Consider the following 24,693-nt stretch of genomic DNA (forward strand, 5'->3'; position numbering starts at 1 on the left):
GTATTGATGCTTTGCTTGTTTGATGGTTTGTCGGAGAGCATAGCAGGATTTCTTGTAAGCGTCCTGATTAGTCACATGCTCCTTAAAAGCGGCAGCTCTAGCCTTTAGCTCGATGCGGATGTTGCCTGTAATCCATGGCTTCTGGTTGGGATATATATGTACAGTCCACGACGTCATGGATGCACTTATTGATGGCGCCAATGACTGAGGTGGTGTACTCCTCAATGCCTTCGGATTAATCCTGGAACATACTCCAGTCTGTGCTAGCAAAACAGTCCTGCAGTGTAGCATCCGCGTCATTTGACCACTTCCGTATTGAGCGAGTCACTGGTACTTCCTGCTTTAGTTTTTGCTTGTAAGCAGGAATCAGGAGGATATAATTATGGTCAGATTTGCCAAATGGAGGGCGAGGGAGAGCTTTGTATGTATCTCTGTGTGTGGCGTTATGATGGTCTAGGATTTTTTTTTCTCTGGTTGCACATGTGACAAATCTGGTAAAACTGATTTAAGTTTGCCTGCATTAAAGTCCCCGGCCACTAGGAGCGCTGCTTTTGGATGAGCATTTTCTTGTTTGCTTATGGCCTTATAGAGTTGGTTGAGTGTGGTCTTAGTGCCAGCATCAGTCTGTGGTGGTAAATAGACGGCTACAAATAATATATATGAGAAATCTCTTGGTAGATAGTGTGGTCTACAGCTTATCATAAGGTACTCTACCTCAGGCGAGCAATACCTCGAGACTTCTTTAATATTAGACATCATGCACCAGCTGTTATTGACAAATAGACACACACCCCCACCCCTCGTTTTACCAGAGGTTGCATCTCTGTTCTGCCGGTGCATGGAAAATCCCACTAGCTCTATATTGTCCGTATCGTCGTTCAGCCACGTTTCGGAGAAATATAAGATATACAGTTTTTGATGTTCCGTTGCTAGGATAATCTTAATCATAGGTCATCAATTTTAATTTTCCAGTGATTGTACATTAGCAAGAAGAACGGATGGCAGTGGGAGTTTACTCGCTCGCCTACGGATTCTCAAAAGGCTACCCGATCTGCGGCCCCTTTTCCTGCGTCTTTTCTTCACGCAAAAGACGTGGATCTGGGCCTGTTCCAGTGAAAGCAGGATATCCGTCTCATCAGACTCGTTAAAGGAAAAAGTTTCTTCCAGTCCGCGGTGAGTAATCGCTGTTCTGATGTCCAGAAGTTATTTTTGGTCATAAGAGATGGTAGCAGCAACATTATGTACACAATAAGTTTTTTTTAAAGTTATGCAAAAAAACTAACAAAATAGCAGAATTGGTTGGGAGAATGTAAACGTCAGCCATGTTCTTCGGCTGATGCACCCTGTCCTATGATTGTATGATTGAGGGGAGGTGGAGGGAGGGAAAGGGTGGAGAGGGTGTCGGTAGCCACTCTGGGGGCGGACTGGGTTGGATTGGGGTAATGAGAGGGGATGCCCCAGAACCGCTGCACCAGGCCTCAGATCAGATTCCAGGTACGGTCGCTCCCTCCTCTCTGCACTCTCACTGTGGCCACAGCTGCCTGTCATTAGCCTACCCGCTATCAGAGAGCATGCTGGGTAAGCAGCGCCGTAATTGGCCTCCGCAGAGCTAGAGCGGCATCTCTTTCTCCAGTCTCACCGCACAACTATTTTTTTATCTTTCTTTCGTTCCCTCTTTTATCACTCACTCTCTGTATCCATATATCTTTCTCTCCTGTCTTTCATCCATCCATTTCTTGATCTCTCCCTACTGAGGGTCTGTCTTAAACTTGGCTATCTTCGCCTGGAGCAAGAACCGATCCTGTTGAAGAAAGAGGATTCAACAAGGCGGCTTAGTTTCCTGCAGAGCAGGCTTACTTTTTCAGCTTTCGCCTCCTGGCCCTTATAATTTATTTCTGTCTGGCTCTGCAGCCGGGGGCCTTTAAAGGAGCAGCAAAAGAAGGAGAGTTAGTTATATCTCTCCTGGAGTGTGTTTAGGCTGCATGTGTGAAAGGCAACAGTGTGTGTTGGGACACAAAGCGGGTACTGTAGGGGGAGAGAGGAGTGGCGGGTCTGGCGTCCATGCCAGCTCGGTCTCTTCTACCTCCTATGCCCAGTTTCATTTGGTGTGCTACACACACACACACACATTCTATACACACTTAGAAAATCACAAACTATACTGTGAAAATAACCACACACTGATTGAGAATCGGAGGAGCTGACAGTTAGCTCTGTGTTAGTGTATCTTGATTGACACCAATTTTAGCACGGAGCGGAGTTGGTTGATTTTAGACATTTGAATCAGCTATGTCTCCCTCTCTCTTCTCTACCCAAACCCACACTATTTCCACCCCTTTTCTGTCCTCTCTCGCTCACACACACACTCTGCTTCTTTATGACTCTGCATCTCTCTCTCTCTCTCTCTCTCTCTCTCTCTCTCTCTCTCTGCCTCTCTGCCCCCATCTCCCCCTCTCTGCTTCTCCCACTTCCTCTCTGCCTCCCTCTCGTTCTCCCTTCTTCAGCCGTGGCCCCAGTTGTACCAGAGCTGAGCAGTGACATAGACACCAGTAACTTTGACGAGATTAAGGATGACAAAGGCGACGTGGAGACCTTTCCCACACCAAGGGCCTTTGTGGGCAACCAGCTGCCATTCGTGGGCTTCACCTACTTCAAGGAAGACCAGTAAGACTAATTGGTTTCTATCTATTCTAAGACTTAAGGTTAGTGTCTATACAGTGTCTGTGTACATTCATGTTAGTGTTATATTTAGCTTCAGCAAGCGTGCCAATTATCTAGGAATCTGGTTTGGTTTTCTACATTTACATTGGAATGAGTCTGCTGTATGTTTTTAAGGGTGTTTTTGTAAGACTCTGTACTGTGCAGAAAATGTGCTTAAGGTCATGTCTGTGCCTGCAGCTATAGAGAGAGGAAATTAAATAGGGAGAGAGTGAAAGAAAAAAGGTAGAGTTGTATGTTGAAATGTAACACTATTTTAAGCCAGTCGTACACGCTGCGTCTGTACTTTACACTGCCTCCTTGTTCCAATAGCCCTTTTAATAAAGCCACTAGGCTCATGATAAAAGTCTGTTCTTATGCTCACGATCATGATCATTGAATGTGAATTGTAGAGCTGGAGTCTGAGCTGGGTCGGTTCTTGGTTGGGCAGGATGTGTTATGGGGCGGGATACGGGCTTGGGTACTCAGAGGGCGAGGAAGGTTGGCATAGCTGGCTGGGCACCTCAGGTAAAGCCAGTTTAAAGACCTATCTCCTCCCTCTCTCTTGCTTCTCCTTCTCTAATAGGCTTCTGAGAGGTGGGAATACAGGGATATCTGTGGAGGACTCTAAAGACTGTAAGGATAGCTCTGAGGAAAAAGTGGACAGCATTAAAGGAGAGGTAGGTTGTTGCATTGTTGCGTACATACATGCATGCATTTGTGGGTTTGTTTGTTTTTAAAACAAAAAGGGAAAATGTGTGCTCAGAAGGGACAAGACTGACATTTGAGTACAAATTCAATATTGAAATGTTCGGCGCAACCTAGTAGCTCTCAAGACAGACCAATGGAATACAACACTCAGATAGACAGACATAATTCTCAGACAGACAGATTGAAAAGAACACTGAGACATACTGACATCTCGGATGACTCATATACAACCAAGTTCACTCTAGCCTTTTGGGGGCCCTAAGCGAGATTTGGTTGCCCCTCCCTACACTTTTTGCCATGGGGCGGAGAGACAATGTTGCAATTTTCTAACAAATGTCATGCAATTCTACTCATTTGGCAATGGGGCAGAGATTTTTTTTAAACAACAACATTTTTTTTACAGCTAATTCCCTGTAATTCTACTCATTTGGCCATGAGGTGGAGAGACATTTTTTCAGTTTTAAAGCTAATTACCTGCAATTCTACACATTTTTTTTTCTTCTTCTGGTCCCCCGTGGGAATCGAATCCACAACCCTGGCGTTGCAAGCACCATGTTCTACCGACTGAGCCACAGGGGACCATGTTGACAAACTAATCTATAAAGGACTGAGAAACAAAGTGACAATGAGTCTCAGGAAAGCCAAAGCCAATTTCTTTCTCAATATCATCAATGAAGCAAAAGGGAACAGCAACAAACTCACTGTGAAAGATCATGCTGAGTCTACAATTGAAAGTCAACGGCTTCAGGACAACAGCTCAGTCATCGCACCCACCTTTAATGACTATTTCATTGACTCAGTCCTAGAGCTGGGCCAAAAGTTCACCCCAAGAGATCGTTTTTTTGTTGTTGTCCACCAGTGAGGTAAAGGTCAAGAGAATCCTCTCCTCCCTCAAACTCTAAAGCAAAAGATGTGTTTGGTCTTGAAAGTGTATTTCTAAAAAAGTACAGTGACAGCCTAACCACCCTAATTACCCAGATAGTCAAGTTATCAATGCAAGAACGGTCATTCCCAAAAGTATGGAAGACAGCCATCTTGAGCCCCTGTACATACAGTTGAAGTCTGAAGTTTACATACAACTTAGCCAAACACATTTAAACTCAGTTTTTCACAATTCCTGACATTTAATTATAGTAAAATTCCCTGTCTTAGGTCAGTTACGATCACCACTTTATTTTAAGAATGTGAAATGTCAGAATAATATTAGAGAGAATGATTTATTTCAGCTTTTATTTCTTTCATCAGATTCCCAGTGGGTCAGAAGTTTACATACACTCCATTAGTATTTTTAGCATTGCCTTTAAATTTGTTAACTTGGGTCAAACGTTTTGGGTAGCCTTCCACAAGCTTCCCACAATAATTTGGGTGAATTTTTGCCCATTCCTCCTGACAGAGCTGGTGTAACTGAGTCAGATTTGTAGGCCTCCTTGCTTGCACACGCTTTTTCAGTTCTGCCCACACATTTTCTATAGGATTGAGGTCAGGGCTTTGTGATGGCCACTCCAATACCTTGACTTTGTTGTCCTTAAGCCATTTTGCCACAACTTTGGAAGTATGCTTGGGGTCATTGTACATTTGGAAGACCCATTTGTGACCAAGCTTTAACTTCCTGACTGATGTCTTGAGATGTTGCTTCAATGCATCCACATAATTTTCCATTCCTCATGATGCCATCTATTTTGTTAAGTGCACCAGTCCCTCCTGTATCAAAGCACCCCCACAACATGATGCTGCCACCCCCGTGCTTCACGGTTGTGGTGGTGTTCTTCAGCTCGCCAGCCTCCCCTTTTTTCCTCCAAACATAACGGTGGTCATTATGGCCAAACAGTTCTATTTTTTTCAGCATCTACACAAGGTCCTTTGCTGTTGTTCTGGAATTGATTTGGACTTTTTGCATCAAAGTACGTTCATCTCTAGGAGACAGAATGCGTCTCTTTCCTGAGCAGTATGACGGCTGCGTGGTCCCATGTTGTTTATACTTGCATACTATTGTTTGTAGAGATGAACGTGGTACCTTCAGGCATTTGGAAATTGCTCCCAAGAATGAACCAGACTTGTGGAGGTCTACAATTCTTTTTATGAGGTCTTGGCTGATTTCTCTTGATTTTTCCATGATGTCAAGCAAAGAGGCACTGAGTTTCAATGTAGGCCTTGAAATACATCCACAGGTACACCTCCAATTGACTCAAATGTTGTCAATTAGCCTATCAGAAGCTTCTAAAGCTATGACATAATTTTCTGGAATTTTCCAAGCTGTTTAAAGGCACAGTCAACTTCGTGTATGTAATCTTCTGACCCACTGGGATTGTGATACAGTGAATTATAAGTGAAATAATCTGTCCGTAAACAATTTTTGGAAAAAATCCTTTGGCATGTGTAGCCGATGTGAAATGACTAGCTAGTTAGCGGTGGTGCGCGCTAGTGGCGTTTCAATCGGTGACGTCACTTGCTCTGAGACCTTGAAGTAGTGGTTCCCCTTGCTCTGCAAGGGCCGTGGCTTTTGTGGAGCGATGGGTAACGATGCTTCGAGGGTGACTGTTTCGCGCCCAGGTCGGGGTGAGGGGATGGACGTAAAGTCTATACTGTGCTCACAGTAGATGTTTTAACCGACTTGCCAAAACTATAGTTTGTTAAAAATACATTTGTGGAGTGGTTGAAAAATGAGTTTTAATGAATCCAACCGAAGTGTATGTAAACTTCCGACTTCCGATTGTAAATCTGGAGACCTGCAGGAAGTGCGCAACAACCGGCCTATCAGTATAATCCCATCATATCTAAGGTTGCTTAAAAAGTTGTAGGAACAGCTCACAGCACGCCTGAATACAGGATCGGTCCCTTTTGCAGTTTGGGTTTAAGGTGAACCACTCAGCATGTTGTTAACGTCAAGCGTAAAGTCCTTCTCTCAAAACTCTCCAGTTTCAACCTCTCCCAAAATGCTATTGACTGTGGTTCAGCCTATATATCAATGATCTTCCTTCTGTATGCCAGGGAGTGGAGATCCAAGTGTACATTGACGACACGGTCATCTACATCCATGGAAAGGGTGCTGAACAAGTGGCTGCCAAGTTAGCATCAGTTATGGAGAATGTTTCACAATGGCTCAATGACTCCTGTCTCACCCTAAATGTGGGGAAAACAGTGGCCATGTATTTATCTGTCAATCAAAAGCAGCAGGTCTAACCCGACATCCTCATACATGTCCAAAAAATCTAAACTGTTTCAGAATTCAATACCTTGGTATAATCCTAGAGCCCACCCTCAACTTAGAAAAAAACACATAAAAGAAATTACCAACACAATCCAATATAGCCAAGCCAATTTCCTGTTCATCAGAAATGCTTTCTCCCATCGAGGCTTCCGGAATATTCTTGTATGCTTTGGTTTTCTCCCCATCTCTCCTACTGCATCACCAGCTGGTTACAAGCATGTGACACATCCCTGAAACCAGCGCTGTAAAGTACTTAAGTAAAAGTACTTTTTGGGGGTATCTATACTTTACTATTTAAACCTTTAAACGTATTTTTGAACTTTTACTTCATTACATTCCTAAAAAGAATATTGTACTTTTTACTCCATACATTTTGCCGGACACCCAAAAGTACTTATTACATTTTGAATCCTTAACAGGATGGGAAAATGGTCAAATGCACACACTTATCAAGAGAATTCCCTACTGCCTCTGATCTGGCGGACTCCCTAAACACAAATGTTTCATTTGTAAATTATGTCTGAGTGTTGGAGATAGCCCCTGCCTATCCATACATCTAAAAAACAAGAAAATGGTGCCATCTGGTTTGCTTAATATAAGACATTTGAAATGATTTATACTTTTACTTTTGATACAGAAGTGTATTTTGACAATTACATGTACTTTTGACCTTAAGTGCATTTCAAACTAAATCATTTTTTACTTTTACTCAAGTAATATTTTACTGGGTGACTTCACATACTTGAGTCATTTTCTGTTAAGGTATCTTTACTTTTACTCAAGTATGACAATTGGCTACTTTTTACACCACTGCGTGAAACCTCTCAAATCCCTCTACAAAGGAGTACTGAAAATATTGGACAAAAAAACACATCACTAGTACCACTGCAATATAATCACCAAGTTCAACTTGTTTTGTTTTTACAACTTAATTCTGTTCTCAGATATCAGCCTGGTTTACAAGATAACTCACAATCTAACACTTCCACCCCTGAGGGTCTTTGTAAACCTCTGCTCCGATCAAAATAGCAGGGTAACAATAACCTCCACCAGGGGGGACTGTAGCCTCCCCAAACGGTCCACCACCTTTCCACAACCTTTCCACAATCAACCTTCTCATTCAAAGCAGCTAAGAAATGGAATGGTCTCCCCTCTGCTTTGAAAACATGTAGCAGCATCCAAGCGTTCTTGACTGAGATAGTTTTTTGTTTGTTTATAAAGTCCAATCAGTCATGAACTTATTGATTTGAACTGAAAACACCATACTGACTTTTATTGCAACAGAAGTAAATATTAGTGAATTAGTAAATACGCAGGTTTAATTTAATTATGTGCAATAACTGGGCTATGTACAATACTTCCTTTTTATTAATAGGTATATTACCATGTCTATCCAATAGCAATGTGTTCCTATGTACAATACTTCCTTTTTATTAATAGGTATATTACCATGTCTATCCAATAGCAATGTGTTCCTATGTACAATACTTCCTTTTTATTAATAGGTATATTACCATGTCTATCCAATAGCAATGTGTTTGTTCCTATGTACAATACTTCCTTTTTATTAATAGGTATATTACCATGTCTATCCAATAGCAATGTGTTTGTTCCTATGTACAATACTTCCTTTTTATTAATAGGTATATTACCATGTCTATCCAATAGCAATGTGTTTGTTCCTATGTACAATACTTCCTTTTTATTAATAGGTATATTACCATGTCTATCCAATAGCAATGTGTTTGTTCCTATGTACAATACTTCCTTTTTATTAATAGGTATATTACCATGTCTATCCAATAGCAATGTGTTTGTTTCTATGTACAATACTTCCTTTTTATTAATAGGTATATTACCATGTCTATCCAATAGCAATGTGTTTGTTCCTATGTACAATACTTCCTTTTTATTAATAGGTATATTACCATGTCTATCCAATAGCAATGTGTTTGTTCCTATGTACAATACTTCCTTTTTATTAATAGGTATATTACCATGTCTATCCAATAGCAATGTGTTTGTTTCTATGTACAATACTTCCTTTTATTAATAGGTATATTACCATGTCTATCCAATAGCAATGTGTTTGTTCCTATGTACAATACTTCCTTTTTATTAATAGGTATATTACCATGTCTATCCAATAGCAATGTGTTTGTTTCTATGTACAATACTTCCTTTTTATTAATAGGTATATTACCATGTCTATCCAATAGCAATGTGTTTGTTCCTATGTACAATACTTCCTTTTTATTAATAGGTATATTACCATGTCTATCCAATAGCAATGTGTTTGTTTCTATGTACAATACTTCCTTTTTATTAATAGGTATATTACCATGTCTATCCAATAGCAATGTGTTTGTTCCTATGTACAATACTTCCTTTTTATTAATAGGTATATTACCATGTCTATCCAATAGCAATGTGTTTGTTTCTATGTACAATACTTCCTTTTTATTAATAGGTATATTACCATGTCTATCCAATAGCAATGTGTTTGTTCCTATGTACAATACTTCCTTTTTATTAATAGGTATATTACCATGTCTATCCAATAGCAATGTGTTTGTTCCTATGTACAATACTTCCTTTTTATTAATAGGTATATTACCATGTCTATCCAATAGCAATGTGTTTGTTTCTATGTACAATACTTCCTTTTTATTAATAGGTATATTACCATGTCTATCCAATAGCAATGTGTTTGTTCCTATGTACAATACTTCCTTTTTATTAATAGGTATATTACCATGTCTATCCAATAGCAATGTGTTTGTTCCTATGTACAATACTTCCTTTTTATTAATAGGTATATTACCATGTCTATCCAATAGCAATGTGTTTGTTCCTATGTACAATACTTCCTTTTATTAATAGGTATATTACCATGTCTATCCAATAGCAATGTGTTTGTTCCTATGTACAATACTTCCTTTTTATTAATAGGTATATTACCATGTCTATCCAATAGCAATGTGTTTGTTCCTATGTACAATACTTCCTTTTTATTAATAGGTATATTACCATGTCTATCCAATAGCAATGTGTTTGTTTCTATGTACAATACTTCCTTTTTATTAATAGGTATATTACCATGTCTATCCAATAGCAATGTGTTTGTTCCTATGTACAATACTTCCTTTTTATTAATAGGTATATTACCATGTCTATCCAATAGCAATGTGTTTCTCTGTGCAATGTTTTGACTTCTGTGTTGAAACACCTCTATGTCCTGATTTCTGTGCGTTTTGTTTACTGTATGATGTAGAATTCACCCATGTCTAGATGTTTTAGGGACTACAGATAGAAATGAGCTATTAGCAAATTCTGGTGCGACACGTTTTCTCATTACTGAGTCTTATTTTTTTGGTGTGCATTGTCCCTGCCAAATAAAAACATGATACCTTTTTTTTATTAAAATAATAAATATAACTCTCAGATAAACAAAATAGAACTTTCAGACAGAAGAAATAGAACTGTCATACAAAATACAACTATCAGAAGTAACAAATGGAACTCTCAGACAAAATTAAACTCCTACAGATAGACAAAGTAGAACTCTCAGGGTACTCTCAGGGCTCACCCACAACCCTAACGCAATGGTAAATAATAGCGATGGTGGTAGCACTATATGTCCAGGGGTGTGTCAGAAATATTTTCGCAATTTTCACTGTGGGAATTATGGGTGCAGTAGCTGGTGGTGGCGCGAAAGGGCTGGGCTTTGATGAATAAATCAATTGAAGGCTTGACCCCTCACTGGCCAATCAGAACGTGCTCCATGGCTAAATATGTGGTTTCTCCAAGTTGTGTATTTGCGGTCTTTTATGTATTATGTTGTTACTCCAATTTGAATGTTAGTCCGTTATAGCCTAGTTTGTTAAATAGTCTACAGCAGTAATGGGCAACATTGATGTGGGTGGGGGCCACAAACCAGCCTTAGTTTTTAAACCAGCCTTAGTTATAACCTAGAGTACGGGGAGACTATGGAGGGCTTGGTTTTTAGTCGTATGAAACAGAAAAGCAATTGTTACAGGAAAATAAGTTCTAAATACAAGGGTCACCAGCATCATCTCATCTCTCGTTTCATGATGGGCATATGGACATGGGTAGCCTACATGGAAGGGTTTTTACACACGTCCACAACAGGAGCTGGCTAAAATAATGTAGGCCTTCACAATGCAAAGAAAAAAAGGGGATGTCTGGCTCACTGTTTTGCTGCTCCCAAACTTGATTTAAGATTTATTTCCAAAAAGTCTATCAGGTCAAATCCTTTATTGATAGACTTGGCAACTTGGTGAACACATTGGGCAGGACAAAAAAAACAGCCTTCATCGAAGGGAGGCTACTTGCTTGGTTTTGAAACCAAATTAAACCAAAATGGAAAAAAACCTGGAGTTTTTTATGTTTATTAATACGAGTGTTACCAGCACAAAAATCACATCTCCTCTCTTGTTCCATGGGCATTAGGGCATTGTACATCACAGGATAGGTTGCGCTTCGTCTCACAAAATCCATGCCGTTACCAACCTCGTTACCGCCAAGACCTTCTTTTCATTGTTCTGAAATGGTCCGGTTTTTTTTCTTCAGAAAGACAGACACAATAGAACTATCTGACAGACAGACTAGAACTCTAATACAGACTAAATATAATTCTATCTGACAGACAGACTAGAACTCTAATACAGACTAAATATAATTCTATCTGACAGACAGACTAGAACTCTAATACAGACTAAATATAATTCTATCTGACAGACAGACTAGAACTCTAATACAGACTAAATATAATTCTATCTGACAGACAGACTAGAACTCTAATACAGACTAAATATAATTCTATCTGACAGACAGACTAGAACTCTAATACAGACTAAATATAATTCTATCTGACAGACAGACTAGAACTCTAATACAGACTAAATATAATTCTATCTGACAGACAGACTAGAACTCTAATACAGACTAAATATAATTCTATCTGACAGACATATTGACACTTGAGTGCGCATCTGGTGAGCTCCATGTTAGTGTGTACTTGTTAACTCTTCCCCCTCTACTCTTTTATTCCCGATCAGCTACAAAATAAACTCCGTTGTCTGGAGGAGCAGCTCAACCATGAGATGCAGGCCAAAGACGACCTCGAGCACAAGTGCAAGTATGACTCACCTCAGAACACACAAGCACACACGCCACACACACACACACACTCACACATGCTCCTCTCTCCCCAGGACTACCACTAGCCGTCTAGAGAAGCTGGTCAAAGAGATCGACGAGGAGGTGAGACTAACGATGTTCAATAGAGTTAATGGTGTGTAATGTTTTGACTATGCACATCACGCATGAACCCTTCCCTGTCCCTGTAGATGAACAGCAGGCAGAGAGTGGAGTCATCGCTGAGGCAGCTGGAGAGAGAGAGGGCCCTGCTGCAGCACCAGAGTGCTGAGAACCTCTGCAAGGTGGAGATGGAGGCAGGCAGGAAACGCAGCCTCGAGAATGAGCGTAAGCTAAGCCCAGTATACTGATTATAATGTGTTTGTAATGAGCTTATAATGCATTGAAAGACTTGTCATAAGCACTGGCTCTTGTTTTATTATCACTTTACAGTGATCCTGACTGTTACTTGCATTTGTGTAATTTTAACATTCCTTCACAGATACCATAACAAGGGCTTGTGCATGCTTATAACAAATCAAGACATTTTATCGGTTGGCTTTAATGCCAGGCACCACACCCTAATATTGATTTTTTTTAAATCATATCACAATACATTTTTACCAGTTAAATGTAGACACAAATATAATACTTTTTGTATACAATATGCAAATGATGTGATATCTTATTAAATATGCACATATTTGCATATCACACAAATCCATTTTTCTGGACACTGGATGAAGTCAGCCTAAATATGTTGGTTTCATTTTGTTTAGACACTCCAGGACTAGATTCATTCAGAAGAGATTATGGATAAATACTCTTTTCATCTTTCCATCTGTACAATTCTATTTGTCAAATTGTTCCAAGGAAATGTTATCAAGAATAAAAATGTGGCAACATATCAACAATTCCCTCTGAGTAAATCTGGAGAATATATCTAAGGATAACTACACAAACTGTGGTGACTGTAGATTATTCTGAAATGGAGAAAAATGTGTTGGCATGTGGGAAGTCTGATTTGCGAGAAATTCGAATTTAGCCTATCAATCGCCAAATGCCTATTTTGACCATCTCTTCACCATCTCTTCAAAGTAAGTTACTTCATAGTCCAGTTTCTAACATTCTCTATGAAATGGGTTTGACAATAATGTGTGATTAAATGTAGTGAGCTTTTAAATGATAGATGTATGTCCATGTAAAAGTTGTGTCACGTTCTTTCAAAATCGAACCCAGAAGCAGACCAGGACAAGGAGAGTAGGAAGAAGGTGAGTATTTATTTACAAGTGAATGTGAATGGGTAGATATATCCAGGTGGCGTAGCGGGCAGCGGTGGTGAGTTGATGGGAGTAAATAGGTGGATCCAATGGGGTAGCGGAATCCTCCGACGACCAGGCGGGAATGGGGTAAATGATCCGGGCGAGTAACTGAAGACAGAACAAACGGAGGTAAGTTTAAGGCAAGCAATACGTAAAAAACAACAAAACAAATTCTATCCAACTTGAGGCTGATACTCTGGCACAACATACTGTTCATGGCTAACGATCCGGCAGGGAATGGATGTCAGGTCCGGGCTTATGAAGAGGAGAGATGATGATCAGGACCAGGTGTGCAGATAGCTGATGGGATACAGGTGCGGGTAATCAGAACTCCCAACTGGCTACATTGCCCGGCAACCAGACAGGGTGCGGAACACAGGCAAAAAACAGACTCAGGAAACGGGATTCGTGACAGTACCCCCCTCCGACGAACGCCACCGGGCGGACTACCCGGAGCTCCAGGGTGGAGGCGGTAAAAGTCACGAAGCAGGTCATCGTCAAGGATCTGACGCCGAGGAATCCAACTCCTCTCCTCAGGACCATATCCTTCCCAATCCACTAAATACTGGAAACCTCGACCCCGCCGTCTGGAGTCCATGATGCGGCGCACCGTGTAGACAGGACCACCTCCGATCATCCGAGGAGGAGGAGGAGGACGAGGAGGAGGGGGCAACAGAGGACTGAGGAGAACCGGCTTGAGGCAGGAGACATGAAAGGTGGGATGTACTCTTAGTGTAGCAGGCAACTTGAGTCGGACCACAACAGGATTAATGATCTTCTCCACTACAAACGGACCAATGAACTTCGGTGACAGTTTCCTCGACTCAGTCCGTAGAGGAAGATCCCGACCAAACCCTATCTCCGACGGTATAAGCGGGGGCAGGAATACGGCGACGATTCGCCTGGATCTGATACCGGTCAGAAACCTTAAGGAGGGCCTTCCTGGCCCGATGCCAGGTGCGGTGGCAACGACGAATGTGGATCTGGACAGAACGAACCGAGAGATCCCGCTCCTGAGAAGGAAACAAGGGAGGTTGGTAACCGTACAGTCACTGGAAGGGAGACATCCCAGTGGCAGATGAAGGGAGAGTATTATGAGCATACTCGACCCAGGGTAATTGAGAGGACCAAGAGGTGGGATCAGAGGAAACACGGTGGCAACGACGAATGTGGATCTGGACAGAACGAACCGAGAGATCCCGCTCCTGAGAAGGAAACAAGGGAGGTTGGTAACCGTACAGGCACTGGAAGGGAGACATCCCAGTGGCAGATGAAGGGAGAGTATTATGAGCATACTCGACCCAGGGTAATTGAGAGGACCAAGAGGTGGGATCAGAGGAAAGAAACCTTAAGGAGGGCCTTCCTGGCCCGGTGCCAGGTGCGGTGGCAACGACGAATGTGGATCTGGACAGAACGAACCGAGAGATCCCGCTCCTGAGAAGGAAACAAGGGAGGTTGGTAACCGTACAGGCACTGGAAGGGAGACATCCCAGTGGCAGATGAAGGGAGAGTATTATGAGCATACTCGACCCAGGGTAATTGAGAGGACCAAGAGGTGGGATCAGAGGAAACAAGACAGCGCAGCGTGGACTCCATCTTCTGGTTGGCTCTCTCCACCTGACCATTAGATTGGGGGTGAAATCCAGATGTGAGACTGACTGTAGCTCCAATGGCCAAACAGAAGGATTTCCAGACAGCAGAGGTAAACTGAGGACCACGGTCAGAAACAATGTCACAGGGCAACCCGTGGACCCTGAACACCTCCCTAACCAAGATCTCGGACGTCTCAGTGGCAGAAGGCAGCTTGGAGAGGGGAACAAAGTGGGCAAACTTGCTGAACCTATCCACAATGGTCAGAATAACCGTGTTACCAACAGAAGAGGGCAACCCCGTGACAAAATCCAGGGCCAGATGCGACCAAGGTCGCCGGGGAATAGGTTTGGGGTGAAGAAGCCCAGAGCTGGCCCGATTGGTACTCTTACTCTGCGCACAAACAGGACAAGCGGCAACAAACCTCCAGGTATCTTCTCCCATGGCAGGCCACCAAAATCGTCTGCGCAGTAGCGCCATAGTCCGAGCAACACCAGGGTGACAAGCTATCTTGCTGGCGTGGGACCACTGAAGGACAGCAGAACGAACCGACTCAGGCACGAACAACCGACCGGGTGGACCGTTATCGGGCCCGGGCTGTGTCCGAAGAGCCGCCATCACCTCCTCCTCAATCCTCCATGTAACGGCTCCCACAACAACGTTCTGGGAAGAATCGTCTCAGTCTTGGCCCCACTCTCCTCCGTCTTGGAGAACATCCGGGACAGGGCGTCCGCCTTCCCGTTCTTCGACCCAGGTCGGAACGTCAGGGAAAAATTGAAGCGTCCAAAAAACAAAGCCCACCGGGCCTGACGGGAGTTGAGACGTTTAGCCGATTGCACGTAAGCCAGATTCTTGTGGTCAGTCCAGACCACAAACGGTTGCTCCGCTCCCTCCAACCAGTGACGCCACTCCTCCAAGGCAAGCTTCACAGCGAGAAGCTCCCGGTTACCCACATCTTAGTTTCTTTCAGCTGGAGAAAGACGACAAGAGTAGAAGGCGCAGGGATGGAGTTTACCGTCAGTGGAGCTACGCTGGAACAGGATGGCGCCCACCCCCACATCAGACGCATCCACCTCCACAACGAACTGACGGGAAGTGTCAGGTTGAGAGAGAATCGGGGCGTTGGTGAATCAGCTCTTCAAATCTAGAAATGCTCGGTCTGCCTCAGGAGACCAACAGAACTTTCTGGTGCAAGACGTCAGTACAGTTAAAGGGACGGCCACCCGGCTGTAATCACGGATAAACCTCTGATAAAAATTTGCAAACCCCAGGAATCTCTGGAGCTGCAATCTCGTACCGGGCTGGACCCAATCCCGAACCACCCGAACCTTCTCTTGGTCCATCTTGATCTCTCCCCTGGAGATGATGTACCCGAGGAAGGACGTCGTGTGGGCGTGAAAATCGCACTTCTCAGCCTTCACGAACAGACGGTTCTCCAATAACCGCTGCAGGACCTGCTTGACATGCTGAACGTGGCTAGAAAGCTCCTTCGAGAAGATGAGGATATCATCCAGGTAAACGAACACAAAAATACCAATCATATCTCTCAGAACGTCATTCACCATACTTTGGAACACAGCAGGAGCGTTGGTCAGTCCAAACGGCATCACCTGGTACTCGAAATGTCCCATCGGAGTATTGAACCCAGTCAACCACTCGTCCCCCTCTTTGATCCGAACCAAATGATAAGCATTACGTACATCAAGCTTCGTAAAAACCGTAGCACCCTGTAAAGAATCGAAAGCCGAGCTCATCAAGGGCAGGGGATACTTGTTCTTGACCGTAATATCATTCAAACCCCGATAATCAATACACGGTCGAAGAGAGCCATCCTTCTTGCTCACAAAAAAAAATCCTGCTCCCAGAGGTGATGACGAGGGCCAAATGAGACCTGTAGCTAGAGACTCCTTGATGTAGGTCTCCAAGGCCTCACGTTCAGGTCGAGAGATACTGTATAACCGTCCCTTGGGAAAGGCGGCTCCAGGAAACAGATTAATCGCACAGTCATAAGGTCGGTGGGGAGGAAGGGACAGAGCCTTCTGTTTACTGAATACTTCACCCAACTCGTGATATGTTTCTGGAACCAGGGACAAATCAGGAGGAGCAGAGTCACTGACCTGACTGGAAACGGCAGGAGAACAGGCAGTCCTAAGGCAGTTAGCATGACAATCAATGCTCCAACTAGTTACATTACCCGTCACCCAATCAAACGAGGGATTGTGTTCCTTCAGCCAGGGGTAACCAAGAACCAGAGGAACATGGGGCGAGGACAGAATGAAGAAGGAGATAAACTCTGAATGATTCCCCGACAACAACATCTTAACCGGTTCAGTCCTCATAGTGATCCGTGCCAGACTACTGCCGTTCAGAGTGGTTGCTTTAATGGCTTCCGGCAATTGCTCCTTGGAAAGCCAAAGCTGTTCCACCAAGTCGGCATCGATAAAGCTGCCATCGGCACCTGAATCGATAAAAGCGTTCATCTCTAAGCTCTGATCCTTATTCATAAGGGTCGCAGGAAAACGGGGTCTGACAGGATTCTTGAGAGGTTGAAACTGGCTCGCTAAAATTCCTCCCAAAACTAGCGAGCCGGGCAGTTTAACGGGCGCTGTGGACAAGCGGAGATGTAATGTCCCGAGCTACCACAGTAGAGACAGCTGTTGGTCTCACGTCTACGTTGGCGCTCCTCCTTAGTTAGCCCGTGTCGCCCCACTTGCATTGGTTCAGGATCTGGTGGCAAGACCCCTCCACTAATCCCGTGTGGGAAATAACGATCAATACGTTCTGGTTCACTTCCTGAACCGAATGGTAACCGAGTTGCTGATTGATTGGATGGGCCCCACTGCTTCTCCCTCCTTCTCTCTCGGACTCTATTATCTACCCGAATAGATAAAGTGACCAAACTATCTAGGTCACTAGGCTCTGGATAGGAAATCAGCTCGTCCTTGAGTTGCTCCGACAACCCCTGGTAAAAAAACGCTTGTAGTGATTCCTCATTCCAACCACTCTCCACAGCCAATGTCCTGAATTCTATCACAAAGTCTGCCACACTGCGAGCTCCTTGGCGAAGAGAGAACACACGTTTAGCTGCGTCCTTACCTCGGACTGGATGGTCAAAAAGCTTTCTCATCTCTGCCGTGAAACCCTGGTATGACGTCATGCATGTGTCCCGTCGTTCCCAAACAGCTGAAGCCCATTCCAGAGCTCTACCACGCAGCAGCTCAATAACAAAAGCTATCATAGCCTTATCTGTGGCGTAAGAGTAAGGCTGCAGATCAAAAACTAACCCACACTGTAAAAGAAATGAACGGCATCCTCCCAGATCTCCCTCGTACTTCTCCGGGTGTCGGAACCTTGGGCTCACGGAAGGAACCTGCTCCCGAATCGGCAGGTGATATGGGTGAAACAGGTGGTGGATGATCCGCCGGCAACCTGAGCTGATCCTGGATACTCGTTAATCGATCCGATAAGTTGTTACAATTCATGAAATGTTGATTACGGTTGTTTGTTAAACTAATATGCATTTATATTATGTTTGTTTACTTTTTGAAGGTACTCATTAAAGGACCAAAAACATCTCAAAATTCATAAGTAACATTAGATGCAAAACTTAAATTTTAGCCTGTGGTGCCTGGCCATTAAAGACATTTTTTGTTTTGTTTCGTTCCACTGTTCTGACCAGCAAAATAAAGTTCTGAACCGATTCGAACCCTAAAAAAGTACCGGTTTATATTGTTCTTTTCTGTTAGGTTTTGTGAAATCAACCTCTCTTTTTTTTTACATTTAGCTAATTAAATGACTTCACCAATCAGTGCAGATAGAGCAGGCAAGCTAGTTGTTTACATGTGTGACGGGCAGACGAGTGGAGCCTATGGCGCAAGATGTGACTGAAATGCTGCAGGTGGGGAGAGAACGGGAGAGGATTGAGGAGGCTGCTTGATGCGCTGGGTATCTTGTTATGACATGCATTATATGACTTAGGTTCACATAATTATACTTAGGAGGAGAGGCTTCTATGGAGGAACTTTGGATTTCCTTTGTGATAGCTAGCTAACAAGCTTGTGTGTGAATTAAAAACATATCAAATCAGAGTTTATTTGTCACGTGCGTCGAAGACAACAGGTGTTGTAACTATGCTTATAGTAACCTTAACTAGTATTAAAAAGTGAATCCCCCCGGTGCAAGTTTTAGTTTTTTGCCATAGCACTACACACTACTCATCACCAAGCTTTGATTATTTTAATCCATTCCATCACCATGTCTAGTAAACGGCCTGCGGGACCAGCTTGAAGAGCTGAAGAGGAGGAACCAGAAGTCTCAGCTCTCCAACGAGAAGAACATTCACCTGCAGAGACAGGTGAGGGAGAGCAAGCTTGTATGCATGTGTTCCTTTGAATGCTTCACTATCTTGTGATTTTCAGATCACAGCAATGTGTTTTTTGCTTTCTTAACCCAACCTCTTGAGAAACACACACACACACAAACTCCATGAGGGGATGTGAGCTTGGGTGCCTTGCTCAAGGGCACAACTGACAAGAGATGGCTTCTAAAATACCAAGAATATATGATAGCCGACTGACTACTTTCACTTTATTGAATACAAAAATGAAGAAATTAACATCATACAAATTGCGTTGAAAATAGCATAAGAAAACACTTAAACTTTTTCTTATTTATTTCTCAATTGGGAAACTATTGATAAAAATGTTATAAATGATACTTTAAAAACATTTAAGAACTACAGTTATTGTACAGTCGGACAGCAGCGGTAGAGTGGCATTTCTCAGGCGGTTCCTTCTCTCCCTCTATATCTCTCAGCTGGAGGAGGCGACAGCGGTGCTGGCCGAGGAGCAGGAGGCGGCGGGGCGGCTGCGGAGGAGCCAGTCAGAGGCCCAGAAGCAGGCCCAGGCCCTGGAGTTCAACCTCAGGGAGCTGGTGGACAACTGCACCCAGCTGGAGAACGCCAAGATGGGCCTGGAGCAGCAGCTTATGGGTCTGCAGGCCGACCTGGAGGCCGAGAGGCGGGACCGCAGCCTAGGGACAGAGATTATACTGGACCTGCAGGGTGAGACTGGGGATGAGGTTGGGGTTGGAGCAAGGGTTGTCAGATCAGTAGAGTTTGCAATTTTACATTACTTTAAAGTAAAGTAAAGTAAAAGTGCAAACTCTTTACTGACTCTATTGTCCCCATGGGGAATTTTGTTTCAGTGTCATGTACACGTTTAAATAAAAAACAAATTGACAATACAACTTTCATAACAGTTACATACCAATAAAAAGAGACTGCTGGCCTTACTGGGTCGATAGGAACATTAGCCTGAGCTATTTAGGTAGGATATCACACCTGGCACAAATGATTGTCTAGTTCTGTTTTTCCTGCTGAGGGGTGCCCTATACCTGCGCCCAGAGGGGAGTAGTTCAAGTCCGGGTACAGGGGGTGACTTGGGTCTAAAATGATTTTGTGAGCCTTGCGGTGGGCCCTGACCTTAAAGATCTCATCCAGGCCTGTCTGTTTGACTCCAAGTACCTTGCTTGCTGTGGTGATGCTCCTTCTCAGCATATTTCTCTGGTTGACAGTGGCATTACCAAACCAACAAACAATACAACAAGTTAAAATGCTCTCAATGAAAGGTTTGTAAAAACAGAGTCAGTATAGTACAGTCTATATTAAAAGATACCAGCTTTTTGAGAAAGTACAGTCTCGGTTGGCTCTTTTTGTAGATCAGGTCTGTACATTTACTCCATTGAAGCTTATTGTCCAAGAGGACACCCAGATATTTGTATTCCTCTACAATTTATATGTTCTGACCTCTGATAGATGTTGCAGAGGTACAGTTGAAGTCGGAAGTTTACATACACTTAGGTTGTAGTCATTAAAACTAGTTGTTCAACAACTCCACAAATTTCTTGTTAACAAACTATAGTTTTGGCAAGTTGGTTAGGACATCTACTTTGTGCATGACACAAGTCATTTTTCCAACAATTGTTTACACATAGATTATTTCACTTATAATTCACTGTATCAAAATTCCAATGGGTCAGAACTTTACATACACTAAGTTGACTGTGCCTTTAAACAGCTTGGAAAATTCCAGAAAATGATGTCATGGCTTTAGAAGCGTCTGATAGGCGAATTGATATAATTTAAGTCAATTCGAGGTGTACCTGTGGATGTATTTCAAGGCCTACTTTCAAACTTGGTGCCTCTTTGCTTGGCATCATGGGAAAATCAAAAGAAATAAGCTAAGATCTCAGAATAAATTGTAGACCTCCACAAGTCTGGTTCATCCTTGGGAGCAATTTTCAAATGCCTGAAGGTACCACGTTCATCTGTACAATAATACGCAAGTATAAACACCATGGGACCACGTAGCCGTCATTCCGCTCAGGAAGGAGACGCGTTCTGTCTCCTAGAGATGAACGTACCTTGGTGCGAAAGGTGCAAATCTATCTAAGAACAACAGCAAAGGACCTTGTGAAGATGCTGGAGGAAACGGGTACAAAAGTATCTATATCCACAGTAAAACGAGTCCTATATCGACATAACCTGAAAGGCAACTCAGCAAGAAAGAAGACACTGCTCCAAAACCGCCATAAAAATGCCAGACTACGGTTTGCAACTGCACATGGGGTCCTCTGGTCTGATGGAGAAAAAAAATAGAACTGTTTGGTAATAATGACCATCGTTATGTTTGGAGGAAAAGGGGATGCTTGCAAGCCGAAGAACCCCATCCCAACCGTGAAGCACGGGTTGGCAGCATCATGTTGTGGGGGTGCTTTGCTGCAGGAGGGACTGATGCACTTCACAAAATGGATAGCATAATGAGGAAGGGGAATTATGTGGATATATTGAATCAACATCTCAAGACATCAGTCAGGAAGTTGAAAGCTTGGTCGCAAATGGGTCTTCCAAATGGACATTGAACCCAAACATACTTCCAAAGTTGGGGCAAAATGGCTTAAGGACAACAAAGTCACGGTATTGAAATGGCCATCACAAAGCCCCGACCTCAATCCTATAGAAAAGTGTGTGTGAGCAAGGAGGCCTACAAACCTGACTCAGTTACACCAGCTCTGTCAGGAGGAATGGGCCAAAATTCACAAACTTATTGTGGGAAGCTTGTGGAAAGCTACCCCTAAACAATTGATGCAAGTTAAACAATTTAAAGGCAATGTTACCAAATACTAATGGAGTGTATGTAAACGTCTGACCCACTGGGAATGTGATGAAAGAAATAAAAGCCGAAATAAATCACTCTCTCTATTATTCTGACATTTCATATTCTTAAAATAAAGTGGTGATCTAACTGACCTAAGACAGGGAATTTTTTTAGGATTAAATGTCAGGAATTGTGAAAAAGTTTAAATGTATTTGGCTAAGGTATATGTAAACTTCCGACTTCAACTGTGGGTGTTGTATACTTCCTGAAGTATATGCACCTTCTCTGTAGTCTTGTTGGTATTGAAGACCAAGTGTGATTTGTCACACCACTCTACAAAGTAATTTAGGACCAGGCTATGATGTTCCTCATCATCATACAAGAGTGTGATCAAGGCAGTGTCATCAGCGAACTTAATGAGGTGTCTGTCAGGATGGGAACTATTACAACTATTAGTGTACACAATATACAGGAGTGGAGACGGAGCACATCCCTGGTGAGAGCCTGTGTTAGTGGTGTGTATGTCTGACACGTGGGGGGGGGCAATTTTGACTCACTGTGACCTCTGGCTCAGGAAGTCCAACAGCCGCAAAACCATACCTCCATCTAAGGGAGAAGTCCCGAATGAGTCTCTGTGGCAGAATGTAAGGCTGGATTGTGTTGAAGGCAGAAGAAAAGTCAACAAACAAAATCCTGACATGGGATTTAGCACACTCTAGATGTCTATAGAATCAAATTTATTTCAAATCAAATTGATTTATATAGCCCTTCTTACATCAGCTGATATATCAAAGTACTGTACAGAAACCCAGCCTAAAACCCCAAACAGCAGGCAATGCAGGTGTAGAAGCACGGTGGCTAGGAAAAACTCCCTAGAAAGGCCAAAACCTAGGACCATGTTGAGAATAGTAAGAATGGCATCATCCACTCCTCTGCTTGGCTGATAGGCAAACTGAAACGGGTCAAGGAGCTTCTGGGTGGAGCTGAGAACATGACTTTTCACAATTATCTCAAGGCATTTCATTACTAAGGATGTCAAGGCAGCAGGGCGGTAGTCATTCAGTAGGGATTAGATGCTTTAGGAATGGGTATAATTATTGAGTTTTTCCACAATACTGGTACATGTTGCTGGTCGAGCGAAGATTGGAAAATGTCTGTAAAAACACCAATTGTTCAGCACAGTGCTTTAAAACATGTCCACGTATTTTGTCTGGGCCTGGGCTTTTGTGTGCATTACATCCCCTGAACAACTTCAAAACATCTGTTTAACAACATCAGCCTGTTTGACAACCCTCATGTCTCCCAAGGTCAGCACTGGGTTTTTACCCTGTCTTTGTGGGGGGTGTTAGCCATGGATTTAATCCCTTGCCAGGCCACCCTTGAGTTTGCTGAGGAGAGGGTCCTCTGCACCCTTTGCTTGCATGCCTCCTTGTCCACTGGTATCTGTCTTTTGATCTCACGTTGTACATCTCTTAAAGAGTGTCTATCATCCTCAGCATAAACCGCCTTCTTCCTATTAAGTAGTGATTTTAGATTTGTTTTTATACCCAAGGCTTGTTAGGGAGGATTTTACAGGTTTTAGTAGGCACAACTGACTCAACACAGAAGTTTACATAGTCTGAAAGGACATCAACATCAACAACTCAAATACCTCCCATATAGGACAGTCAAAACACCCCTGGAGACAAGTGATAGGGTTGTTGTTTCAGATTTGGACAGGTTGAACTGTGGGTTTAACTGTGGGCACTTTGGAACCATTCCGTTGGTTCCATTGTGACATGAGGGGCATAGTTTTGCACTTTTGGAACCATTCCATTGGTTATATTACATTAGGCAAGTTTAACCAAGCATAAATAGGACCCAGGTCTGCCTGGGAGCATGTCACCCTTATAGATGGACTCTGTTTTGGAAAATTTGGTAACATTGGTCTTTGCGTTCATTCAGGGGAGGCCGCTACATGATTTCCGAAAGGACCATTTGAAACAGGCCTATGTCGGCCTTCTTCATCTGCAATGGTTAGATTACAAGATCAGAAAAAAACTATGTGCCCCAGAATTGTTTTTCCGCCACACCATTCTGGGACCTGTGGTGCCACCTCTGCCTCACAGATACCTCAAAATGATACTAATCTCTGTCTCTCTCACTCCCTTTCTCCCTATTTCTGTACCTGTGTTTCTCCATGTCATTTTCTCTCTCGCTTTCTCCACCTTTACTCTCGTCCCTACTTCCCTCACTCTCTCTCTTGCTATTCTTTATCTTCCCTCTCTCTCAGGGCATATCCAGGTTCTGGAGGCGGAGGTGAAGCATGTGAAGGGTTCTCTCTCCAATTCACAGATGGAGAAGAGGCAGCTACAGCATAGGCTCACTGACATGGAAAAGGTAAGAGGGCTGGGTCGTGAAACATTATGCACCAAACAGAAGACAATTGACTGAAACAGCGAAGGCTAATTATAATCATAATTTTGCACGCCCAATTTTTCAGTTTTTGATTTGTTAAAAAGTTTGAAATATCCAATAAATGTCGTTCCACTTCATGATTGTGTCCCACTTGTTGTTGATTCTTCACAAAAAAATACAGTTTTATATCTTTATGTTTGAAGCCTGAAATGTGGCAAAAGGTCGCAAAGTTCAAGGGGGCCGAATACTTTCGCAAGGCACTGTATGTGTGGGTGGGGTGCAGAGATGAAAATCATGTTAAACACTATTATTTCATAGAGCGTCAATTCATCTTATAATGTGACTTGTTAAGCCAAATTTTACTCCCGAACTTATTTAGGCTTGTATAACAAAGGGGTTGAATAATTACAGACTCAAGACATTTCAGTTTTTTATTGTTAACTAGTTTCCC

At 42.9% G+C, this 24,693-nt stretch overlaps 2 protein-coding genes across 2 annotated transcripts in view; one reads left to right on the forward strand and one right to left on the reverse strand.

Moving 5' to 3' along the window:
* Positions 1-24,693, reverse strand: part of LOC112219756 — a 466,516-nt gene that overhangs the window by 145,559 nt on the left and 296,264 nt on the right. The window lies entirely within an intron of this gene.
* LOC112217395 (rho-associated protein kinase 2) overlaps positions 1-24,693 on the forward strand; it is a 51,196-nt gene that overhangs the window by 5,429 nt on the left and 21,074 nt on the right. Inside the window, exons 2-9 of the mRNA XM_024377641.2 lie at positions 2,505-2,664; positions 3,284-3,377; positions 11,698-11,777; positions 11,854-11,902; positions 11,989-12,124; positions 18,951-19,042; positions 19,504-19,750; positions 24,118-24,224. Of these exons, the coding sequence (XP_024233409.1) occupies positions 2,505-2,664; positions 3,284-3,377; positions 11,698-11,777; positions 11,854-11,902; positions 11,989-12,124; positions 18,951-19,042; positions 19,504-19,750; positions 24,118-24,224 (965 nt within the window). The remainder of the gene's footprint in view (positions 1-2,504; positions 2,665-3,283; positions 3,378-11,697; positions 11,778-11,853; positions 11,903-11,988; positions 12,125-18,950; positions 19,043-19,503; positions 19,751-24,117; positions 24,225-24,693) is intronic.

The sequence above is a fragment of the Oncorhynchus tshawytscha genome, linkage group LG18 (genome assembly GCF_018296145.1).
Source record: "Oncorhynchus tshawytscha isolate Ot180627B linkage group LG18, Otsh_v2.0, whole genome shotgun sequence".
Taxonomy (NCBI): domain Eukaryota; kingdom Metazoa; phylum Chordata; class Actinopteri; order Salmoniformes; family Salmonidae; genus Oncorhynchus; species Oncorhynchus tshawytscha.